The sequence below is a fragment of the Phialemonium atrogriseum genome (assembly GCF_030411735.1).
Source record: "Phialemonium atrogriseum strain 8032-3 unplaced genomic scaffold QBC33scaffold_8, whole genome shotgun sequence".
NCBI lineage: Eukaryota > Fungi > Ascomycota > Sordariomycetes > Cephalothecales > Cephalothecaceae > Phialemonium > Phialemonium atrogriseum.
The window spans coordinates 894521-916280 of NW_026848145.1; the positions used below are offsets into that span (position 1 = coordinate 894521).

Consider the following 21760-nt stretch of genomic DNA (forward strand, 5'->3'; position numbering starts at 1 on the left):
AGTGCCCTTAGTAGTCGCCTGCGACAATCGCCATGTCGTCATATCTGTTCGATTGTAGTGGTGCTCAACCGAATGCTTGAGATAGCTAAGTAGCTGCTGAAATCTCACGCTTGTCTCGTCGGCCGACCTGGATACAGCTCTTAAATAATATTCGCTTGTTGGAGCTCGTTTGCTATTGGTGAGCTCAAGTTTCATTATTCAAAGCTTTGGCTGCTGGTCTCTCCCCCTGCATGTAAGGGAAACTAGTGACCCTTCGGACATTGGGCGAGTGCCTATCGTCCCAATTGCCAACCTATCTTGAACAGTGACTTACAAGGAGACAGCGGAGGGATAATTGCCCCATTACGGAGGGACACTCTCAGTCGCCTTGACTCCTCCCATCTTCGCCGGGCAATCCACAGCGCCTAGCTTTCAAAAGACGTCGAGTCCCCGAGACCAATCGCCCAGGAAGCCTCCTTGAACATCCATCATGGCCACGCCCCGCGTCTACATCATCCGCCACGGAGAGACGGAGTGGTCGCTCAATGGTAGACACACCGGCTCAACGGACATCCCACTGACGGCCAACGGCGAGAGGCGGATCAAGGCCACCGGCCGGGCCCTCGTTGGCCCGGACCGGCTGATCGCGCCAAAGAAACTGGCCCATATGTAGGTCCACGCCGTTCGTTTTGTGTTGCTATACCGTCTCTTCATCTTTCATTACTTTCTACCCCGGTTGAATGTTCCTTTTATGGTTTTGGGAGATCTGAAGCTATTCATTTCTCCCCCATCGACTGTCCCTGAAATCCCCCTTTAACCCTCCACTTCAAGTTGTCAGATGCCAGCGCCCTGTAGAGTTCGTGGCCGGATAGTTGAGCAGAGTTGCATCTTACACCAGGAATAAAAATGCGCCCTAGCAAGCGAAAAGCACATACTCACCTCCACGACGGAAACAGGTACGTCTCCCCACGGAAGCGAGCCCAGAGAACATTCGAACTCTTGGGCCTGGGTACCGCGGCACCCCTGCCCTGGTCACGTCACGGCGGAGCAGACGTCGGCACCCAGGAGTGCGAGGCCGTGGTCGAGGTCACCGAGGACATCAGGGAGTGGGACTACGGCGAGTACGAGGGCGTCACGTCGGCCGAAATCGCCGAGATCCGGAAGAGGCAGGGCATCCCTGGCCGCTGGGACATCTGGAAGGATGGCTGCCCTGGGGGAGAGTGAGTCCGGATTCCAAGAGCCCCTTAGCAATCGTTGCAAACCCAACAGGCAGCCGGGACTGACAGCTGTTCGGGGTTGAAACAGGAGCCCCGCAGACGTGACCCGGCGGCTCGATCATCTGATCAAGGCGATTCGGGACAAGTGGCAAGCCTCCGCGATGGGCAAGTCGGAGGACGAGGCTTCCAAGGGAGACGTCCTGATCGTTGCTCATGGCCACATCCTCCGCGCCTTTGCGCAGCGATGGGTCGGAAAATCGCTCGAGGATGGCCCGACGTTCTTGCTCGAAGCAGGCGGCGTGGGCACGTTGAGGTAGGGATTCAATGCTTCCTTCATTCTCTTTCTTAGTCCCCCGTGCGCGGCTGACATGCCGCCAGTTACGAGCATCACAGCATCGACGAGCCCGCGATTCTCCTCGGCGGCGCCTTCGTCGTGGACATTGTTGAGAAGAAGCAGCAGGAGCTGGAGGAGTTGAAGAAGTAAGCTCTACGTTGGGGAGACATCATCTGTCGAATGCATCTAGACGACGTGCCTCGAAGCTGCTTGGCCCCTTTTGTACCTCGAATAGCCCCTATTTAGATCTGACCACGAACTCGGCTTGGAAAGATGGCCGAGATCGACACATGCTAGCTAGAAAATCTACCTACCGTCCTCTGCGCCCCCAAGTTCCTCCCCTCTTCTTCATAATCAGCCCGTAGAGAAAAAAAGATGCGATCCTCCTCCTCCCATCAAACCTTCGTCCCCCTAGCAAGAAAAACCCTCTTCGGCGCCGGCTCATGGCCCTCACCCCCACCCCCACCACCGCCCCCATCATGCCTAGGCGCCTTAATAGTCCCAATCTCCACGATCCCAAACCCGGCCCCGACCCCGGCCCCCTCAAACACCTCCCTGATCCTCCCCTCCGAGAACCCGTGCTGGTGCGCCACCGTCGCCTTTGCCTCCTCCGCCCCGGAGGGCAGGGCCCCATCGTGCGTGAGGAAGTCGACGATGAAAAGCACTCCCCCCGGCCGCAGGCGGTCGGCCAGGCGGCGCGCCGCCAGGTCCGGGTCCTCGAAGTGGTGGAAGCCCAGGCCGACGGCCGCGACGTCGAAGGAGGCGGGCGGCGCGAGGTCCGAGAGGTCCTGTGGCGGTGCGTCGTCGTCGCGTGGGGAGCAGAGGTTGCCTTGGTAGGCGGCCATTTCGGAGGGGGAGAGGCCCTGCGAGGGATTAGTGGGAGGGAAGGATGGAAGGGGAGTGGCTTGCTCTGCTTACCTGGTTTCGGGCGCGGGCGTTGTATGCTTCTACCATGCCTTTGGAGAGATCTATTCCCACGCATTGGGTTGTGTAAGGGGCCAGAGCCTGTTGGGGTGTATCGTCAGCAGATATCTCGCGAGGGGCCAACAGCCCTCCGGGTTCGAGGAAAAAAGCTGCATGAGAAATAGGGCCGGTGAGGACCAGTTTCCTTCCGTACCCTCGAGATATTCCCCGTCCCGCAAGCATAGTCGAGCAGCCTGATGGTCTTGGTCGTTCCCGCCTTGCCATCGTCGTCGTTGTCGTCATCCTCATCAATCCAGTCGGCGCCGATGAAATCCCGCTCAGCGCGGATCCTTTGCATGATATAGTCGAGGGTCTTCGCATGCTTGGTATCGTAGGTCTCCGCCTCCTTACTGATAGATATTGTCAGAGAACACCATTGTTATTTTGTTGCTTCTTCCTCGGAGAGCAATGAAAACAGAGATCCCGCATGTGGAAAGAAGTTCCCGGTAGCCTTGTATCTTACTCGAAGTATTTGTTATTCGCATGGGTAGTCGAGTCGGCCATGATTGCTATCTTGAATGATCCTGTTGCACCTTTTTTCTTTCTTTCGTTCCGTCCACGTTGGTTGAAGATAGTACTATTGTTTACGAATGGCAATCCTGATAGACAGTTCACGATGCTTGGGCCGCAAGATTCTTATACTAGCCTGACCGGTCACATTTCGGCTACTTATGACTTCGCCCAGCCAGCAGGCTTCATCCAGGCCATGGAACTTGGGTTTATTTTAGAAAATGTCGCCGAGCAACTACAGTCATCATGCCTACTTTGAGGACGTCGTGGATGGGGCTTTCACCATCATCAACCTTGGTTGGCCCTCGACCGAGGAACGGAGACAATTAAGGTAGGCCCACACAAGGTGTGAATGTAGCAAAGCATTGGTCATCATTATCATACGATCATTGGTGCTTGATTGTGTGCGGCTATCGAGGTCTCGGCGAGATTTTGATATGGTCTTTTTTAACTCCTATATGTCTCCGGATATCGCTCCCCAGTATTCCCAATCCGGCGTGTGACCTGAACCCATTTATTAAGCGGTTGGAAAGTAATTGTCAGGCAACCCGGACAATATGATACCTCGGTAAGTAGGTTCAACCTCTTACAAAAAGCATGATCAAGAAAAGAGGGAGAAGGAAAAAGAAAGGAAGGAGGAAAAGTGAGGCGAGTAAACTTTGGATGTGCAGCACCCCAGGCGAGGCATGGGCGTGGTAGCTAGTTGGGCACCGAAGAAGGATCTTCACCAGGCTGATGCGGGTTCTCCCAGCTCGCGAGCCGAATCGCGCGCCCGTGGGATGCAGGCTCGCGTCGGTCCGCAGTCACAAGGGGACGCCTTCCATGCGGCCGCAGCGGCTATTCAAGCAGGTGCGAAGACCAGCGAGGGTCATGAGTGGTTCTGGGCCGGGCTGCGACTGCAAGCTGGATGCAGCAGGACCAATGCGTGAACTTGTTGGGCCTTCCTCATGCAATCCAGAGCAAACCAGACAGCGCAAACGGCACGTCATGCGAGGCGGCACGACAAAGAATGGTATTGTCATGACTCGGCGGTGCCGTGGCGCCGAGCTGGCTCGTCGTGGACATCAATCAATCATCATCGCCGCCTAGCCGAAGCAGTCGTGGCAAGTGCTGACCTAGTGCAGATTGCAAATTTGCGGATTTGGCGAGAGGGAATCCTGGAATCCTGGAATCCTATAATCCTATAATCCTGGAATCCCGGCGGTGGGGGATCGAGAGAATTGTCGGTGAGCAGAGCCAAGGAGTGCGGGGAGGCACATGTTCGTCGCCCCAGCAGTCGACCCTGCCAGCAGCAGAGTAGCAATCAATGCACAGCCTCTCAGCCTACCTGCCTAGGCACAGATAGATATGTTTGCTTTGCTGAGAACGGGCTGACTGGGTCTTGTCGGAGCTGTCAGATCTCATATTCGAGTTCAATCAATCGCCAACAGTCCAGACTCCACTCCAGGCTATCCTTGAGGGTGCAAAAAAAGATGGCTGAAGGCGTTCCAGGCTTGTCGCTATACCCCCTGCTGATGGCTCTCGTTGGTTCGCGATGCCGTCCGTCATTGGGAGGCAGGATAGCGGATAGGACAAATTCCCCTACTAGCGCACGTAGGGGTCGCACCATAGGCGGGGGCCCCCAGGCTGATCGACTGCGGCACAAACGGGTTTTCGCCGAGGAAGAGGGCATCAACAGGCCCGAGGTTTCGGGCGAATCTACCTGTTCTGGGTTCTGCAGATGGCTCACCGCTGCTTCATGCCAGCACTTTGGGTTTGGAGCACTATCGCTAATAATGCGCTTACTACGCCCTAGCACCTAGCCTCCGTTGCATCCCTGACTGTTGGGCAGCGGCGCTGTGTGCGCGTGCGTATGCGTAATCCGGACCCGTGGCTGATCCTCGCATGAACCCAAACGCAACCGCCGATTGTTGTGCTCCCAGCGCTTGTCGCCCGGTTCCGGAGGGATCGGGGCTCGCAAGGAAAGAGAGGAGAGGGGCGGGGCCCTTAAAGTACAGTGGGCGGCCGAAACATGGCCGGCAGGATGATTTGGGTAATCCAGCTTTTTAAATTCAAATCAATCTGCATCTCCCTAAATACGAGCCACCATTGCGATGCGAGTTGGCAGGCGATGCTGACCATGCATGGCGGCCAAACTGCCTGTCTGTAAGCGTCGTATTGCAGGACCCATGGATTGCATTGCAGGGGGAAAATATCTGCGAAATCCTTTTAAGGAGCCAATCCTTTTTTCCCGTCAAGCAAACGAAGGATGGCTGATAGCTGACAAAGAGGCAAGGCTCTGACACTCGGTTTTGGGTTCGAGACTTCCTCATGGCCAGAGATCGAGCGAACCAGTGAATATCTTTATAGAGTGGGCGGGGGCGGCATCCATGAGGCAGAGGCAATGGGGCTGATTGTCGGAATTGGGGGTTTTTAGCTTTCAAGCGCAGCTTATTTAGAGCCGTCTCGGAGTCGTCTCGGTCGCGGTCGCTCTTGGAAAAAAAAACCCCGCCGCGTAGGTTTCCTTCCTCCTGCTGCCCCCGGCGCCCTGGTCCAGGCGCACTGTGTATCACTGTGTGACCAGGTCACTGTGCAAATGTGCAAATGACATGCAGAGGCGGGACCGGGAACGCCGGAAACGGGAAGGTACACCACTAGCTGATAGGTACTTGGAAAGCCCGCCACGCAACGTGGCCCAACACTCTCCCTTCCCTGTCTGTTCAACCCCTCCTTCCTCCCCCCTTCCGCTTGGCACCCTGGCTTCGCATCTACCTACGTCGTACTCAGCGATATCACTAGGTCACGGTTCCTTGTTCGAAAGCGGCAGAAGCAATCGCTCGGGGGAGCCTGTTGTAGCGGTCATTTGAGAACTACCTACGAAACCAGCCAAGACAAGTAAAGGGACCCTTGTGCGACCTGTCAACTTGGCACATGTCGGCTGCTACCATCTTTCGTGGCAGAGGCCCGGGCCTGGCCTCATCCGTCCCTTTGGTCCCAAGCCCCTGATTGGCCTAAGTGCGGTTCACTAGTGTTAGGTAGTGTGTAACGCAGTAGTGGCACTCCATAGTAGTCTGGTCGCTTTTCTCCCCTTGGGATCAGCAATGAAAAGGAAATACACATGCCCCTAGAAATGCGCTAGTCACCATGGCAAAAATTTCGCTGGGAGTGTGCGCGGGAAAAACGAGGGGGGGTCGATGACGGGAGCGGGGTGGAGTGCGTCGACTTGTGGTCATGTGAATTGACAGATAGGGGGGCGTCCAAGTTCAACGAAAACGACGGTGTCTCTCAACTTGCTCAGAACGAAGTCGTCTGCGATGTTGGCTCCTGAGATGAAGCATTGGAGTTCTAGCTTAAGGCTCCAAATTCCGCGTTTTCATCTAGACAAAAAATGCCAAGTCACCCACTCTGTCAGGCCGACACTCTGTTTATGATCTGTGCCGCTCCCATGCATCCTCCTAGCAGCTTACCAAGGCGGAAAGTGCTGCCATGTTCTCGCTATTTTGTGCTGCGTGTTGCGTGCGGCCAGCCGGGATCCACAGGCAATGTTCACAATGTGTCTGTACCAAAGAAGGTGACATTGCACACCGCCGATCAGGCAAACGATGTTCATTGCTTGCAGCGGCCGCGAGGAGGGGAAGATGGGGGCAGCATCCTAACAATCAAACGCCCCAGCAATGCAACCAGGGCCATGGGACGGGAGCGGGTTTAGTGTAGAGAATCCATGCAGCTTGGATCGCCCTTGGCGAGTCACAGCGTGAGTAAACGGAAGGGGTCTTAAAGTTGGGAACAAATGATTTTCACCAAGATCACGACTAAATTTTCCTCGATCCACTGGCCAAAACATCGGGCCCTCCGCTCTGCAGTAGTCTCCTCCTACTTCCAAGTTCCCCCCTCGTCCCCTTTACCCCTTTTCAAACCCCCGCACCCCCACGACAGTCTTCAACTCGGGAAGTATGAATTTGATTGTTTGCTCCTTTTCGGACGCTTGGTCATGGCTCAATGCACGTAGCCGTCTGGTCAATCCGGTTCCCATCTCCAAGAGCCATTGCTCCCATCCATTCGCCCATTTTAGTGGCTCGAGTACTGGAACCTCGAAAGGGGATGGGTGGTGCGGCAGGACAAACATGGATGCCAAGGGGGGGTTGCTGAAGTACGTGACGATATTGGGCATACTAGTGCTAATTCACGCCGCATCAGGGCAGACTACCACAGTACAGGCATGAAAAGGGTGGGAACAAGAAAATGCCCTAGTAACGCGTAACTTGGTTGACCTAATTTTTATCTTGGGCCCTAGTGAAGCATATTGTAACGGCCATGGACTGACTTCCTCTGGTCTTGGGAGGTTGGTGATAATATATCGCTGTGAGCACCAGTCGCCTCCGGGGCTGCCTGAGTAAAGCTATAAATAAAAAAATTGCAATCAAATCGCACCTATTTGACCATGGGGAATATTTCAAACTCTTTGCGATAGCACATATCTTCTGAAGTCTGGTATCGGCAGCCGCGCCCTGGTCTGAAAACCCCCGAACTCTACTTTGGCTCGGTGCTACTGTGGCCCCAGCGAGCGACGGGACGTTCCTTTCCCCCTGCAAGCTGCCCGGTTGCTTGAGGACAGGTACAGTACCGTTTGCTCCCGGCGGCACGGCGGGTCCAAGTAATGAACTAGCGACGCGTTCCTGAGATGGAGCTCTTATCCGTGCAGAACTGAGCGGCCGCATCCCCACCTTGGCACTCGGAGGCACCAAGGGTGTTATTGGAATCTGAAGCAACCTGGTTCGACGTCGAGGACTACGGCACACCCCGGTGTTGCTGAGCGCTATACTATAGACAGACCGTGCAGCCTTTTTCAGTCTTGTTTCTGAGCCGTCCTTACGTACATCTCAGAGTGGCCTGAGGTGAGATTGGCACGGGAATTAAATTTGGGCGGTCCGCATAAGTCTCGGCCGTAGCCTTGCCGTGATCTGCTCGCAGAAGCCTGGTTTTCTGATGTAAAGGCCTACCAACCTCCTACGGTTGGTAAATAATTTCGCGGCGTTACTGTACTTCGCAGCTGCAATGGTAAAACCGCTATCCTCTCACCTGCGTCGATTGGTTCTAGCATCAGCTGTGAAGGGGGGGTTTGTGCAGCGCCACATCAGACCACGCCCTCGTAAACCGAGACACCAAGCATGCGACTGCATGACTGGATCCTCGAGCATCGCGATAGGAGGGGTATGATTTCCGAGTTGGAACTGGAACTCGAAATGCACATCCATCAAAATCCCTGCTAAGGCGTCGCGTTATTGCGTCTCCAGAGGTCTTGTAAGTTGTAGTGGACGGAAGCGAGCTGAAAACCTGCATTCCAGGAGGGTCCTTGCCCGATGCGCCGGGAGTGTTACATGGATAGGGTGCCGTTGGATGGGTTTCGGTCACGGGTCTGGATTCCCCGCTCGCGCCTGCTCGTCGCCCGATCCGGTACGTTGTGCAGCTCTGGCGGACCACTCAAGTCCATGCCGCTTATGGGCCGCCCAGATGCTTCATTCAACTCCAAAATCGAACGCCTAGATCAAGGCATTGCTCTACGCATGTAGATGAAATTCAATATGCATGCCGTGTATTGCAACCGGTAAATGGACCGTAACCCGAGGGAGTCCAAGCTGTGCAACCTGAGAAGGCTCGCTGCTACGCATACTTGACACTAGGCAGGACGCCGGTGTCATTGAAGACGAGGGTATGCCTTCATGAATTGGCTGGCGTCCCCCAAGACCATCTCTCTCCTCCCTGGTATGCGACTTTGATTTTCCCCCCTTGGTTTTATTTCTTATTTTTTTCTTTGCTTTTTTTTTGTTCCTTGGGTCCACAACTGATTACCTAGTTGCCTACCTACCTAGGTTAGAGACAGAACGCGAGGAGGAAACAGGCAAAAAAGCCTGATGCAGCATGCAAGTGAACTCCAAGTGCCACCGGAATGCAGAAGCGCGGCCTATGAGGAGGTCGGATATGTAGCGGGATGAGCCTAAAGCGAGCGGGCGGCATGCGCAGCGAGATGCGCCCGGCCTTCCATTCCATCCAACTGCTGACCAGGGGGGGAGGAAAGGGCGTGCAAGCCCACAAGCGAGCCCCAAGACTTTTGATATCGGCGCGCCGAGACAAACCAGGCGGTGGCGTGCGGACTTCGGCATTCCTGTACGGTGTATATGTAGACATGGGCTGACACATAACGTCGTCAAGGTTCCAGAAACGGCGCAAGGGCCAAGATGACGAAAACAGCACATCTATCCCATTCGGCTGGGCAGAGGGGCACGAAGGTGTGGGAATGCAGGATCGTACCTCCTCCACGTGTGGGTGTCTCGTCCATCCGCTTCGTCCCCACCATCCATTCTGCACAGCCCCATGGATGTACCTCCATGTACCTCGCTACATTCGTTGGCAGGCAAGGTACTCGAGCCTTTCCGCTCCGGGATGTTGGGGACTCGATTCCAGCGGATAGGCACAGCGCCGGTCGATTGGAGAGCAATGGTTAGGGAAGCTACTCTTGGTGTGAGCTAAATGAGCTTAGCTCGTGACCACCAACGAGCCGCTGAAAAACGAAAAGAACCACCCCCCAGCAGCATCCGCATACCTGGGATCCTCTTCGGAGGGGTGTGTGGGTACAGAAGAAAACAAGGAATCCGGTGTTTTCAACACCCCTACGGATTAATAAATCAATCAATCCTAAAGGCATGCCATGCCGCAAGCGCTCATCCCGGCAGCAGGCAGTCACGGGCCGCCCGCGGACCAGAAACCCCAAAGAAAAAACAAGTCGGTACCTACAGGGAGCGGGACTGCGGGCTGAGTGGCGGAACGCCAAGCAACTCCAGGCTTGGCGACTGGCCATCTCCCGTTGGTTACCATGTCGGGCCGTGTGCGATTACACTAGTAGAGAGACCTTTGCAAAAAGTTAAAGGAAAGACCGTCCTCGACTTTTGGTGCTGGAGAGTGGATTGGACCTGAGTCACTGGACGGAGAGCTACGGAGCACTCCGTAGTAGGTACCCAGGTACCTAACCTCCGAACCTTAGGTTCTTCCACTTATGCCCTCATTGGGTCATGGCTGGAATTCCTGCTGCAGGGAGCCAAGGATTAACACTGCGGGCTCCTCCTCAGCTCACATCCAACTTGACAAACCCAAGCCAAACCACCCAAACCAATGGAAGGTAGTAGAAAAGGGCCGTCCCCCCGCCCCAACAACCGTGGGCCGGCGTGTCCGGATTGCTCCAGTGACGAACCTTGTCTGTGAGAAACGGAGCCATCGAGCTCTGCATCCGTCCGCCCCTCGCTTGTTCCCCTTACCTTGCATTGCCGCTGGGTTCATCCGCAACCTGGGGACCCTGTGAGCCAATGGTTGGCCGCCATCCCGCGTTCGCCGTTCCCAGAAGATAGGCACGGGATCAAAAAAGCAATTCCGTTAGGCCACGGCAGGTCTGTGTCCTGGGAACTTGGGTGCCATGTACACGCTACGTACACCGAATCCCCATTCTTTTCTGGCCATTCCCGAGTCGCAGGCCATGTCCGATCCAAGCCGATCAGCTGGCGTGCTAGTCAACCGCTCCCCTGGGATCCCCACGATTTGGACTAAGATGGCCTACAACCTGAACCCTAGTGCGCCTGAATACGGACCGCCCTTACTAAATTTCGCCTAGTCGGACAAACACCTTCTCCCCCAAAATCCGACGACGAAACTGGGCGCACCCATGCCGTCCGCTTTCTGCCTGTATCGGCCGCTGCAACGCTGTTTGGGGAATTGATGGCGGTCTGGCAGTTTGAAAATGGGAAACTTTGCCTTTGCTCTTCAGCGATCTCCAAGAAGCGGAAGCGGGAGGGAGGAGGTGATCACGGCACGCTGAATCGTGAATACCTACTACACTAGCTGGAGAGGTCAGTGCCCCTTTGTCTCTTGACTTTCTTCCCTTTTCCCTTTCCTCGTCTCCCCTCTCTCATATATGCGTATGCTTTTACCCCTTCTGCAAGCTAGCAGGCATATACCTGCCAGCGAACCTTGATTGCGAAGCCAGGAAAAGAACGCAGCGGAACGGAAGTCAGATCCACGGCCCTGGTCATGCGGTGATTGCCCGCTGCAACCTCACCACAGATAGCAGCCTTTCGCGGGCTTCACGTTTCCTTCAAATCAATCACGCGTATAAGCCCGCAGTACCGGGCCCGTTCTTCAGGCGAGGGAGGGTATGGAGGGCAATATATTACCAGACATGCGCCATTCGTGATTGGATCATGGATGTTTTGAAGAATCATCATCATCACCACCACCACCCACACCACCACGAAGCTCCTTTTCACTTTTGTCGGAGGATGCCCGCATACATGCAATCGCGCCTCCATAATGCCTCCTCGTACAGAAATCTGCAAAGTTTAGTGGTCTAGTTACCTGTATGTAGGTACTCTACGGTTAAGAGGCGCCGTGGTTTTCTCTTTATTACCTACATACCTATTTATTTCTACGTCCATCCATACACCGAGACTCCGCGATGAAATCCCGGCAGCAGCCTCTCTCACGGCCCGCAAATTTACTTTCAAGGTAGGTATAGAAGATACATGCCTAAGTCGGTCACACCTGAAATGGAAGACCTCTGCTGAATGAAGCTCAGGTCCTTCCCTATTTAGCCTGCTTCCTTGATTCGCCGTCGACAATGGATGACATGAGCATCAATAGGGTTGGTAGGGTGGCGTGCGTTCTACCGAGAGCGGTTCGCCCAAGGCCGCTGACGTTGCTACTTATTGAGATTGGGGGGCGGGAAGGCGGTACAAGTTCACAAAGTACCCCTCCTTCATTACATCCGTACTGGCCAGTGGGAGGAAGGGGCTTCCTGTCCGGGTGGTCGCCGAGAAATTCGCCCCGGAAACACCTGTCTCGTACATTTGCGCTGCTGGCGGGACGGTCCACGCCTGCTACCTTGGCTTCCACCTTGCCGGTCCTATTACGTTTGTGACCCAGGCTTTGATTTACATGTGGCCCGAACCCAACCTTGAAATAGGGTATATATCACTACGTATCACTACGAAGACGTACATAGCGGAGGTAGGTTTGGAGTCAGTTTAGGTACGACATCGCTGCGCCCGTTCCATTGCACCGACCCCACAACCGGCGGGGTTAGCCCGACGTACCATTGAAGACTGCATCCAGAATGCATTAAAAAGGTCTGGCTGGCCGCTCTCCTGCGCTGCGAGCCCCCAAGCCTTTCAGACAAACGGACCGCTCGCGGTGTAGGCCGTGAAACAGTGGACGACCAGGACTCCATGAGCGCGCCGGAATCCCAAGATCCCCAATCCAACATCCAATATCCAACCCCAGCCACCACGATACTCCAGAGCCCGTGTACCGCGCTGCTTTAATTTATGTCTTCTACTCAAAACGGCGTCAAAGGGCTCACCGACGCCGACAACCACGCCCTCGACGCACATACAGAACCGAATAACTAAATAACCACACGGCTTGCTCCGTCCGTGGGGGGAATACCCTGGGAGGATCCTGGGAAGCAGTCAGCTCCATCACCACACCCTTGTCCATTTATCTGCCAACGGACGCCCGCACCCCCCAATCCGTCCTTCTCGCAGGGGCCCTTCGACAAATAAAGGTCAAACACAACTTGGGCCTCGAGTCCCTGCGGCCATTCCTGCGGCCACCAAAGCGCTGCCGCTGTGGTGGGTTTTACAGAGCGACGGGCGATTAGGCGCGGCCACTAAAACCCCCCTGTGCAGTTGTCACCCCCCGGGCCTGATTGGAGGTGCAAACCGCGTGCATCCGTAAAAAGGCAATCGCAGCGGTCCGCGCCCCGCCAAGGCCTTGCACTGTACTGGACCGTACGTACTGTACGTACATGTACATTTTCCCAGGTACTTATATATACACAAGGGCAGCGCACCTAAACATCACTGGTGCGCCACCTCAATCCACCCACCCCATCTCACACCCTTCTAGGCCACACGCCTCATTCCGACCTAGGTAGGTACCTCCCAACGTCTGAGCTTGACTGCTTTCGCCTTGCACTTTCTGAGCACATTCGATCTCACACAATTCCAGACTTTCCAAGCCGAGAGGAGATAAGTCCCCGCACACTCGCCCTGCGCACCGCTTCTCCTCCGTTCATTCCTCCTCCGTTCATTCCTTACCTCGCACAGCTTGTCTTCAAGTCCTGGGCGAAAGTAAGGTACAGTACATACCTCAACTGCGGTCGGTTGGGGCACTATCGAGCGGAGTTTGGGGGCCGGCCAGCATCGCTGCAACACGACCAAAACAGCGCCGCAAACGACGGACAGTCTGGCACGAAGCCAAGGCTACTTCGACTGGGTAAGCTACCTTGTTACCCTTCCTTCTTCTGTCGACGGATATCAGGGGGCTGCCGAAGCACGAGGCGACCAACACACTCCGTTCCTTGCCGCCCGCCATCGTTGGCTGGATATAATAACTGACTGGTTGCTCGTCTCATCCCGTATTAGAGCCAACACCGCCGCACGGCCCTTCCTTAGGCCCACGCCTGATATAGCCAGATTTGTCGCATGCAATATCTGGACCAGCCGCACCGCTACCTACTCGATCATTCAGGATTGTCACCGCTCAAAGCAAGAGGTATGTTGGGTGCAATCCCGCCCTTTTTCCCCCTTCTACTTTCTTTTCTTTCCATTCCTTTTGATGGGGCAGGCTGGAAGGGAGGCTGCATGCGTATGTATGTGTGTGTGTGTGTGTGGGTGGGTGTGTGGGTGTGTTGTTGTATGCGTGTCTTGTCTGTTGGCTTGGTTGAAAGATGGTGGGATGGAAGTGGAAAAGCATTGGAATGCCCATCCTTCCACCTCTTCTGTGCTCATGTGCCTGGGGTCATAATCCAGGCATGCACTTCTTTCCCCTTTCCCCCAGGTGTTCTGGTCATTCTGGTCATCAAACCTCCTCAAAACCCCTTGGATATGTTTTATTCCCTCTGTTGGCGGCGGCAAAACCAGAGGATTGCTGCTGAGGAAGGCGGGCTGCACCGCCCGCTTCGTCTGGTTGATTGGGCTTCTGGGTCCTTTTTTTCTTTTTCCCTTTGGAATCCTGGGCTCACACCCCCCCACTTCTGACCCCCCGGACCCCTGCACGCTTTTAACCTCCACTTCCAGACCAGTTTGGTCTTGAACTTTCCTTTGCTACCCATACTGGAGCTAACTTGGGACCCAGGCCAGCAGAACAAAGGGTACTCCCGCCCATTGCACCAGAGAGTTTTAAAAAAAAGGCAGAGGGTACAAAAAAAAAAGGGAAAAGGCTCGCTGCCCGTCCCGGCTTGCAGCTACATCATTATCCCGCCTTTCCATTCCGTTGTCCGCTGTGGCCAACCCTGCCTCACCCCTCACCCTCACAAAACTCTCGGCTCCTTTTCACACACACACATCAGGGCCATCATTGCCCAAATCCCCTACATTCCTCTCTTTCAGACCTAGCTTTCCCTCCCGAGGTTCTGGAACCTGCAAGAATTAGTCGTCGAAGTTTCGTCGCCCCTCTCAAAAGGCTTGCGCATTCCAGCCAGTGCTCCCGCTCGAGTCGACTGGCCACCCGCGCTCCCGCCTCGAAGATCCTTGGTTGGCCATTGGGAAACAAAGTCTCCTTCCGCTCTACCGCTGATTTCCGCTGGGCCGCAGCAGTCACCAGCCGAGCCGCCCACCTTTGGCTCGTCAAACTCACCTGGGACAACTCCAGCATCTTGTCGCGCAATTACCTCCATCATTGGCTTGGCGCGACTGTTATGCGGGTTTCGCCATTAGCTTGAGCTCTGTATCAATAAGGCGCGAGCTCTTCTCAAGCTCCTCCCAGCCACGGCGGTACTCCACCCTCAGGAAGGATACACTACTGCCCGTGCGGGACATCGCGGAACCTTGGTCATCCTGGCGCCAGTCACAGTCCAGTACCGTAGCATGGCAGACGACCCGAGAGGGGGAAGTGGAATTCCACCGCGCGATAATCCCGCGAATCCTCAATACCCCGGCCCACCAGGCGAGGAAGACGAAAGAATGTCAAGTTACCACCTACCTCCACCACCCATGGCTCCAGCCGTGACCTTGCCCTCGATCCAGGATGCGCCGCCGTCTTACGCGGCTGGGCGTGGTTACGGCCCTCCCCCAGATCCAAGGGCAGCGGCGCACTACTCTGCCTCACCTACCAATGCAAATGGATATCCCGCTCCCCAGGGTCCCCCTTCCTATCCATATCATCCTGACCAGCGGCCTTACGCGGACTATTATGCTGCCCAAGGAAGGCCTGTCTCGTATCCGCCTCCGGACCCTTACGGACCACACTACGGGGGTTACAGGCAACCCCCCGGCCCGGCATATGGTCAATACCCAGGAGATTACTCCCGGGTCGGCGCGCAACAACCACCTCCGCAGCAACAGGCTGCGCCGAGACAGAGGACATCGATAGCCTGCAGATATTGCAGGAAACGAAAGGTAGGGGAAACAAGGTCGCTTTTCGAGAGAACCGCCCATGCTAACCGTTTGAAATAATCATAGATTCGGTGCAGCGGCTACCAGAACACCACGAATGGGAAATGCACAAACTGCGACAAGCTCAGGATCGACTGCGTTTTTCAGCCAGTCTCGTCGAATTCGTCTACAGCTTTCATTCCCGTGTCAGCTGTTCCGGGGGGAGTACCCCCAGGAACGCCGCTCTATGGGGCTTATGGGCAACCCCTGCAGCCGGCCGGTACCGCTTCTGCGCCGGCGCCATACGCACCTTCTCCTTCGGATTATCAGCATCCGCTGGCATCGCCGGCAAGTCAGTACCCGCCTCATGCCGATGAAAGGGGCGATCCAGGTCGCCGCCGGCACCGAGGTCCTGAGGACGACCCTGGACTGCGGCTGCCGCCACCGAACCCATTTACGCCAGACGATGACCCCCGACGACGGTCTCCGGCATCAGGCCAGAACACGAGCACTCCGCCGACTGCCTATCACCAGTACCAGCACCCCAGTGGCTACGAGGTCGACAGAACGCCCACTCCGCGTAGTAATAGCAGCGGCCATCCGCCGCCCCAATCAGGACCGGGGAGCTCGAATATCATGAGCCTGGGGAACCTAGTGGACCAGGGCCCACCTCCCCAGAGGCACGGCGACTCGGGCCACGACATTGATCAGAGCATGTTGGGAAAGCTGAACCGGCGGACATAGTCGTCCGTGCTCGGGCGGGGAGAGACGAAGCAAGTAACAAACAGCACTGGAGCGAAGAAAACTTGGGGAAGCCTCGAGTTAGGCAACATGCTATGTTGAAAATAATCAAAGGGGCAAAGACGGTGTCTGCTGCTGGCCAGCATTCGTCCAAACCCGCCTCGCTCGACTCTCTCTAGCTTTCTCTTTCCTCCTCCGCTCCGTATCTCTTCCGCTCAAGAGCGAATCACGTTCCGACCTATGCCCGAAATCCTTGTGTATTCCGGATTCTTTTGGCGCCGGGAAGATGGAGTTCGGCGGAGGGTTTCGTTCGACCTCGAACCAACGACGAGCAACGTATAAGCCAGGCAGCTCTGTTGGGGGAGTTCTTTTGGAGAGGAGTCAAAGATGGTATTTTGCTTTGGAATTGTATTTACTGCTTGGTTGGATTCAGGGTTCGAGATTTTAGACACGGCACTCTCTGTTTGGCAACAAACTGGCCGCGGCGACAATGTTGTTGCAACTTTCGCTCTATCGCGTTTTCTCTTCTTCCTCCTTCTTCTTTTGTCTTTCTTTTTTGGGTGCCTATTTTCAGGCGCACGGCAATGGGTGGTGGTATTGTTTCGGAAAGAATGGAATCGCCTCACGGCAGACCTGTATTATCCTGCTCTTGCTGCGTTCCTCTGTATCTGGCTGGCTTCATTGACTTGGTATGTTCTCCTGCAAGATGGCGTCGGCAACTCGCCCATGTCTCTCTGTATCTGGGGTCTTCTCTCGGTCGGGTAAACGGGGCTTGCCTGCTCGGCTGGTTCTGCAGGGAGTCTTTCGCGTGCGCGTTGCAAAAATGCAGTAATACGGTGGTGTTTTTTTGACTGCGAGATGGTTCGGACAAGAGGCAAGGACGAGCTCGACAGCAGAGGTTAATAGCGATTTTTGTTGAAGCGGCTTGATCCATCAATCAAATCAAATCAAATCAAACAATGTTAACCGTATTGACCTTGCGTATGGAAACACTTGCGTATGGAAACACGCATCGTGCGCTGAGGAAGCACGAGGGCATCTAGGGAGCAATCGGATGGACATGATTGATATGATTCAATGTATTGCATTCGCCAGGCAAACAGTCAGAGGTCAGAAATTCCGTTGTGCGGAGAAGATGCTTGGAGCGGGCCCGGTCTCCGTGGTTGCTTGCCCTCCCTGCCTACTACCTACTACCTCCTCCCTCCCTCCCTCCGCGCCTGGGCAATCAAAAGCGCTTTGTTTTGTCTCTTTTGCGTCTCAACTGGAATGCAACGGGTTTCCGTGGACCCTTTGGACCCTTCAAACCCGAACACATGTTTCTCCTTGTCTTTCTTTTTTCAAATATGCAAGACATTTAATAATCTCATGCTGTGGAAGGGGCCGCACCTAGCGGCTGATCTTCCTCCTCACAAAGTGCTCCCCAGGGCGAACCTTGGGGGGCTAGGTCACCTACCCACTCGCCATGCCCTATTCTCCTCTCTGGGAGTACCGGTAGCTTTACTCTAGTGGCAAGGGAGGGAGAGACACACCCCCCTTTCAGCTCTCGGCAAAAAAAAGAAGTTGACACAACTTTCCACCATGTGGTAAGGGACAGCCTAGCATGTGTGTGCGAAAATCGTGGATTTCAGCGCGTTTTTGCAACAGCGAATATCCTTGCTGCGAGACTCGGGCAATCAAACTACGCGCCTTAGGGGGGTTTCGTGAAGGGGGAGAGGAGAGACTAAGGTTGCTACTGCTTGGGCCACCCGTCCAAACTCCCTCCCTGTTTTCCCACACACACATCCCCCCAGGACCAACCGTCGTTTGTCTACCCCTCTTCCGCTCCCGCTTCATTGCAACTCCATCTCCTCCGGCTTGCCCTTGCCCCTCTGTTTCCGTATCTTATTATATGGCGCAAGCAAAGAACAGGGATCGATGACCGTGGAAGGAACAGAGGACAACCGATGCTTCAGGTTTTCTCTGCTCCGAGGCCCCCCGGGTACAGACACAGGGGGGCAAAAATACCCAATATTCCCTGGGATGGGGGGTGTGTATCGCTGGCCGCGAAGCCTGGCGTCGATGGATAAACCGCACTCCTGTCCAGAATCCATCCAGTAAGGTCTCGAGGACAGTCCGATAGGAAGCCGCGATGACGAGCAGCTGGGGCGTTAGGCAGAGACGATCAGATCAGGCCCCTACTCGTGGCTGTCTGACCGCAGCGCGGAGCGGAACTCTCACGCGGGAACGCTTCGGCGGGATACAACTCGGAAGCCTGGATATGCCTGCTAGGGACGGCTCTGAATATCAACCTAGGCTACCATTCGGACCTTCCCACACCCACCGCAGTACATGCGCTGCAAGTCGGCGCGGCCCCATCCAAGCGTAGTATCTTGGCACAGAACAGTGTCCCCGTCGCTCTCGAGAATATTTCCACTCCTCTCCTTCCCTCCTACCACCCCCCCCCCCCAACACGCCCTTGAATCCACCCTCAGTTTCCCCCTTTTTCTGCTGGTTGCCTTTTAGTGAGGTATTACCCGACAGATTCAAAAGCAGCCAATATCACTGGTCGACTTCCCCCCTTATCTCGGACTTGGCGGCGTGCCTTTGCACCCTTGGTACATGACAGGCGGAGAAGGGGGTCCCCCGGGCATGTCGCCACAATGCGCGGCCACTGCGGCTTCGCTGCAAGTCACCGTCACAAGAACCCATATCTGCCGGTACACGCCGGTTGGGGGCGGCCTGGGAAACCTTCTTGACCACCGCTCGACCGGCACTTGCCTTGAATCGGGGGGGCGGTGGCGCGTTGCTTGAACCCTCCCCCCGACATCCCATCTCAGTTTGGGTTTCCCTCCTTCGAGGTTCCAACGCCCGCCTCAGAGAACCCCCATCCAGCTTCGAATCGCCTGGCCTCTTCTGACTCACCGAGTCAAGTCGAGCTTAGAGTTCAGGCTATGTTCTCTAGCGTCCTCGTCCGTTCCCGAAAAACTTATTTTTTCCACACCCCCCCCCCCCCCCCCTCCTCCTGCCAACCCTTTTTCTTTGAGCCCTCGAGAAAAGTCGGTGAGGAGAGGGGACCCGAGGCCTTACTTCTCCTAACTCCAGTTTTCCATGGGGGGCGTGGACAATCTCCTTTTTGCGTGAGCTAAGGCAACTGAGTTCCGGGGAACGCCGAGACGGCGACAGCTGGGAATAGACACTGTGGACAACCAGTGCGGATGAGGCCTCCTCGGCACGTGGGGGCTACACAGTAGGAGTTTCCTCTCAAGTTTGCTTGACCCCGACTCCCCCCCCCCCTCTTTTAGCCGTGCTATACTGCTGGCAACGTCTTTGTCAGGCCTCTCTGTCGAGTCCAAATTCCGTTCAGAGTTGGCGCGAGCCGAAGGCGCTGGTGATGGCGACGGAAGCAGCGATTTCGCTCCACAGACGGGAGCACACCGTCTTTGAGCCATTTTCCCTCCCTAATTGGCAACCGATTTCCCCTGGGGGATTTCTGCCCCCAAGCAGGGCACGGCTCGATTCCTTCCCAGGCGGTCCAGTCCGTCAGCCGAGACCGACTGATGGATCAGCTGGGCAGGCGCCCCCGGCGGTCTCGGACCGCACGCATAGCTGTTTGGGTTGGTTCCGTTGGGAACTATCCTACCCCCTTAAACCCACTTTATCCACTTCTGCAGGCATCGAAGATCCTTGGAAGGTTCCCGCGACTGGCCATGTGGCGTCCGGTGTTTGCCAAGCCGGCGCTATGTGGTGAAGGGGAAATAACAAAAAAAAAAAAAAAGGAAAGGGGATGATGCCATTTTGAATCCTCAGGGGAAAAAAAGGAAGACGTCTAAATACGTTGTCGGGTCCGAAGAAGAAAAAAACATGTGGTGGAAACAAAAGAAAAGATGAGAAATCGGACTTGATCTGAACTGCACAACATCCCAAACCGGCGAGTGCCGGTTTTAGGGATTGCGGTTGAGGTCGGGCGACGAATCTGGAGAAGGTGGCCCCCTTTTCCACATGACGTCTTGATGAATCCGTGCAATAGGTATAGTTAAGGTTGGTTAACGCTGGGAAGTATCGAGCTGGGTCGTGGAGCCCCAAGTTGAGCAAATACTTTCCGTGTCAGATCTCATTCTCACCAGGAGCTTCATCGATATTTTTCTCGCTGGCGTTGTTGGATTGCATTCGTTCAAATGTCTCAAGGGGATTTTTGTTCTTATCAGAGGGTTGTTAATGTCATGTCGTTGCGAAAGGGGCAAATTTCATAGTGTTACCCTGGCAACAGGTAGAGCAGCTCTACACGTTGCTTCTGCTCTACCCGCGTACCTTGGGATATCTCCGGTTGGGATTCCCCAACGGAGGAAAGAAGACTTACTCTCATAATTTAACCATTTACAAACGAAATCTCAGAGAGAGAGAATGCCCGAGTTCCAATAGGATGGAGACTATCTATTGGTTGTCCTTACATTACCTGTGCTCTTTCTTGTATTACGTACGTTGAATCCCCCAGCTACCCCCCACCCATCACTAACATCTTAGTCGAACAGGGTTCTAGAGACCCTCAACCTAATCTAGGCGACTCATGAGGCAGCTCAAATCCACCGGACGAGAGATCGCTTGGCCATGCGTCAATCTGCAACTCACTCGGCGGTCTACAATGCGGCTGGGAAGAGTTTTCGTCTCACTCCGCGCGATGAGGAGTACATGACGTGACACAACCGCTCGAGCCACCGCCACACATATAGACACCGGGTTGACAGAGAGAAACGTCTGGAATGGTCCTTAGACGAGAGCATAAGCAAGAAATTACACTCACCAGATGTCCATCTACGTCTTGGTACCCTCAACCCAGCTCAAAACTCATTCTCAAGACTTTCTCGGGAGTCAGCGGCATTATGACCATGACAGGTTCAAGTCTATTGAAGGAAAAAGAGCTCACCTGCGTTACGGGCTAGAGAAGAGTCTAAAAAAGAGCCGTATCGGCACCTCCGATAAGTCCTGTTTTCTCTCAGCTTGTGGCCGCTAACCCCAGAGTGGATATGGACGACCAGGGTTAGGAGGTCGGTTGCCAGGGGGAACCGCGCCCGAGCTTGGCGGTGTTGCGAGGAGACCTTGCGGATATAAGAACTCTGGCTTTTTGGAATCTCTAAGTCCCGAAAAGGTCGGTAGGTTCGCCTCTCGGTGAACGCTGCAGCTGCGCTGCGGTGGTGCACCGAGGACGGACGTGGTTGCCTTTCACTGGGGGGCTTGTTGTTGTATATCGGGGAAGATCCACAGTTTTACGGAGTTAACTGGTCCTTAGTTCGCTCAGGGGCTGACCCAATGGAATTCAAAGCTTTTGTGGCGTTGGAAATGGGGCATATCTTGTTCGGAAATGCCTGCTCCCAGCTTCTCCTATGAGCCTGTGGGGTGGCTTTCAGACGGGTCTTGGCTTTTCGTCGTTCAGCACTATTGGAAGAGACGGGATCGATGAAGATCTCTGACTGACGGTTGTTCGAGGGATCCTTGATATCTGTCTGTCGGTAGGTCCTGGGGAAAACGGGGGTTGCGTGGGTGCTATTGCCCTTTTTGTCAACAGGCCCTGAAGCCAGTTGCACTGGTCTTGTCCGCCTTCTCTTTCGATTATCCGAAGCCAAGTGACGAGGGGATAAACCAAG

The 21760-nt window shown here is 55.1% G+C and overlaps 5 protein-coding genes across 5 annotated transcripts; 4 read left to right on the forward strand and 1 right to left on the reverse strand.

Moving 5' to 3' along the window:
* Positions 1 to 46: 46 nt before the first annotated feature.
* On the forward strand, positions 47 to 1964 carry QBC33DRAFT_534307 (histidine phosphatase superfamily). Its single transcript, XM_060427532.1, has 5 exons — positions 47 to 178; positions 324 to 648; positions 936 to 1199; positions 1285 to 1509; positions 1575 to 1964. The coding sequence occupies exons 2-5, from the start codon at positions 470 to 472 to the stop codon at positions 1678 to 1680; spliced, it is 774 nt and encodes a 257-aa protein (XP_060285182.1). The 5' UTR covers positions 47 to 178; positions 324 to 469; the 3' UTR covers positions 1681 to 1964.
* Positions 1755 to 3321, reverse strand: QBC33DRAFT_367802 (S-adenosyl-L-methionine-dependent methyltransferase). The gene is made up of 4 exons (XM_060423970.1): positions 2957 to 3321; positions 2648 to 2843; positions 2449 to 2535; positions 1755 to 2393 (listed from the first exon to the last, which is right to left on the reverse strand). Exons 1-4 carry the CDS (start codon positions 2995 to 2997, stop codon positions 1926 to 1928), a joined length of 792 nt encoding a protein of 263 aa, XP_060285183.1. The 5' UTR covers positions 2998 to 3321; the 3' UTR covers positions 1755 to 1925.
* Positions 3322 to 13194: 9873 nt separating this feature from the next.
* On the forward strand, positions 13195 to 14297 carry QBC33DRAFT_368061 (uncharacterized protein). Its single transcript, XM_060423973.1, has 3 exons — positions 13195 to 13302; positions 13452 to 13838; positions 14164 to 14297. Exons 2-3 carry the CDS (start codon positions 13512 to 13514, stop codon positions 14209 to 14211), a joined length of 375 nt encoding a protein of 124 aa, XP_060285184.1. The 5' UTR covers positions 13195 to 13302; positions 13452 to 13511; the 3' UTR covers positions 14212 to 14297.
* Positions 14298 to 14659: 362 nt separating this feature from the next.
* Positions 14660 to 16337, forward strand: QBC33DRAFT_368003 (C6 zinc finger domain-containing protein). Its single transcript, XM_060423972.1, has 2 exons — positions 14660 to 15425; positions 15489 to 16337. Exons 1-2 carry the CDS (start codon positions 14895 to 14897, stop codon positions 16143 to 16145), a joined length of 1188 nt encoding a protein of 395 aa, XP_060285185.1. The 5' UTR covers positions 14660 to 14894; the 3' UTR covers positions 16146 to 16337.
* QBC33DRAFT_534331 (uncharacterized protein) lies at positions 16118 to 17265 on the forward strand. The gene has a single exon (XM_060427533.1). The coding sequence runs from the start codon at positions 16530 to 16532 to the stop codon at positions 16905 to 16907; it is 378 nt and encodes a 125-aa protein (XP_060285186.1). The 5' UTR covers positions 16118 to 16529; the 3' UTR covers positions 16908 to 17265.
* The last annotated feature ends 4495 nt before the right edge of the window (positions 17266 to 21760 follow it).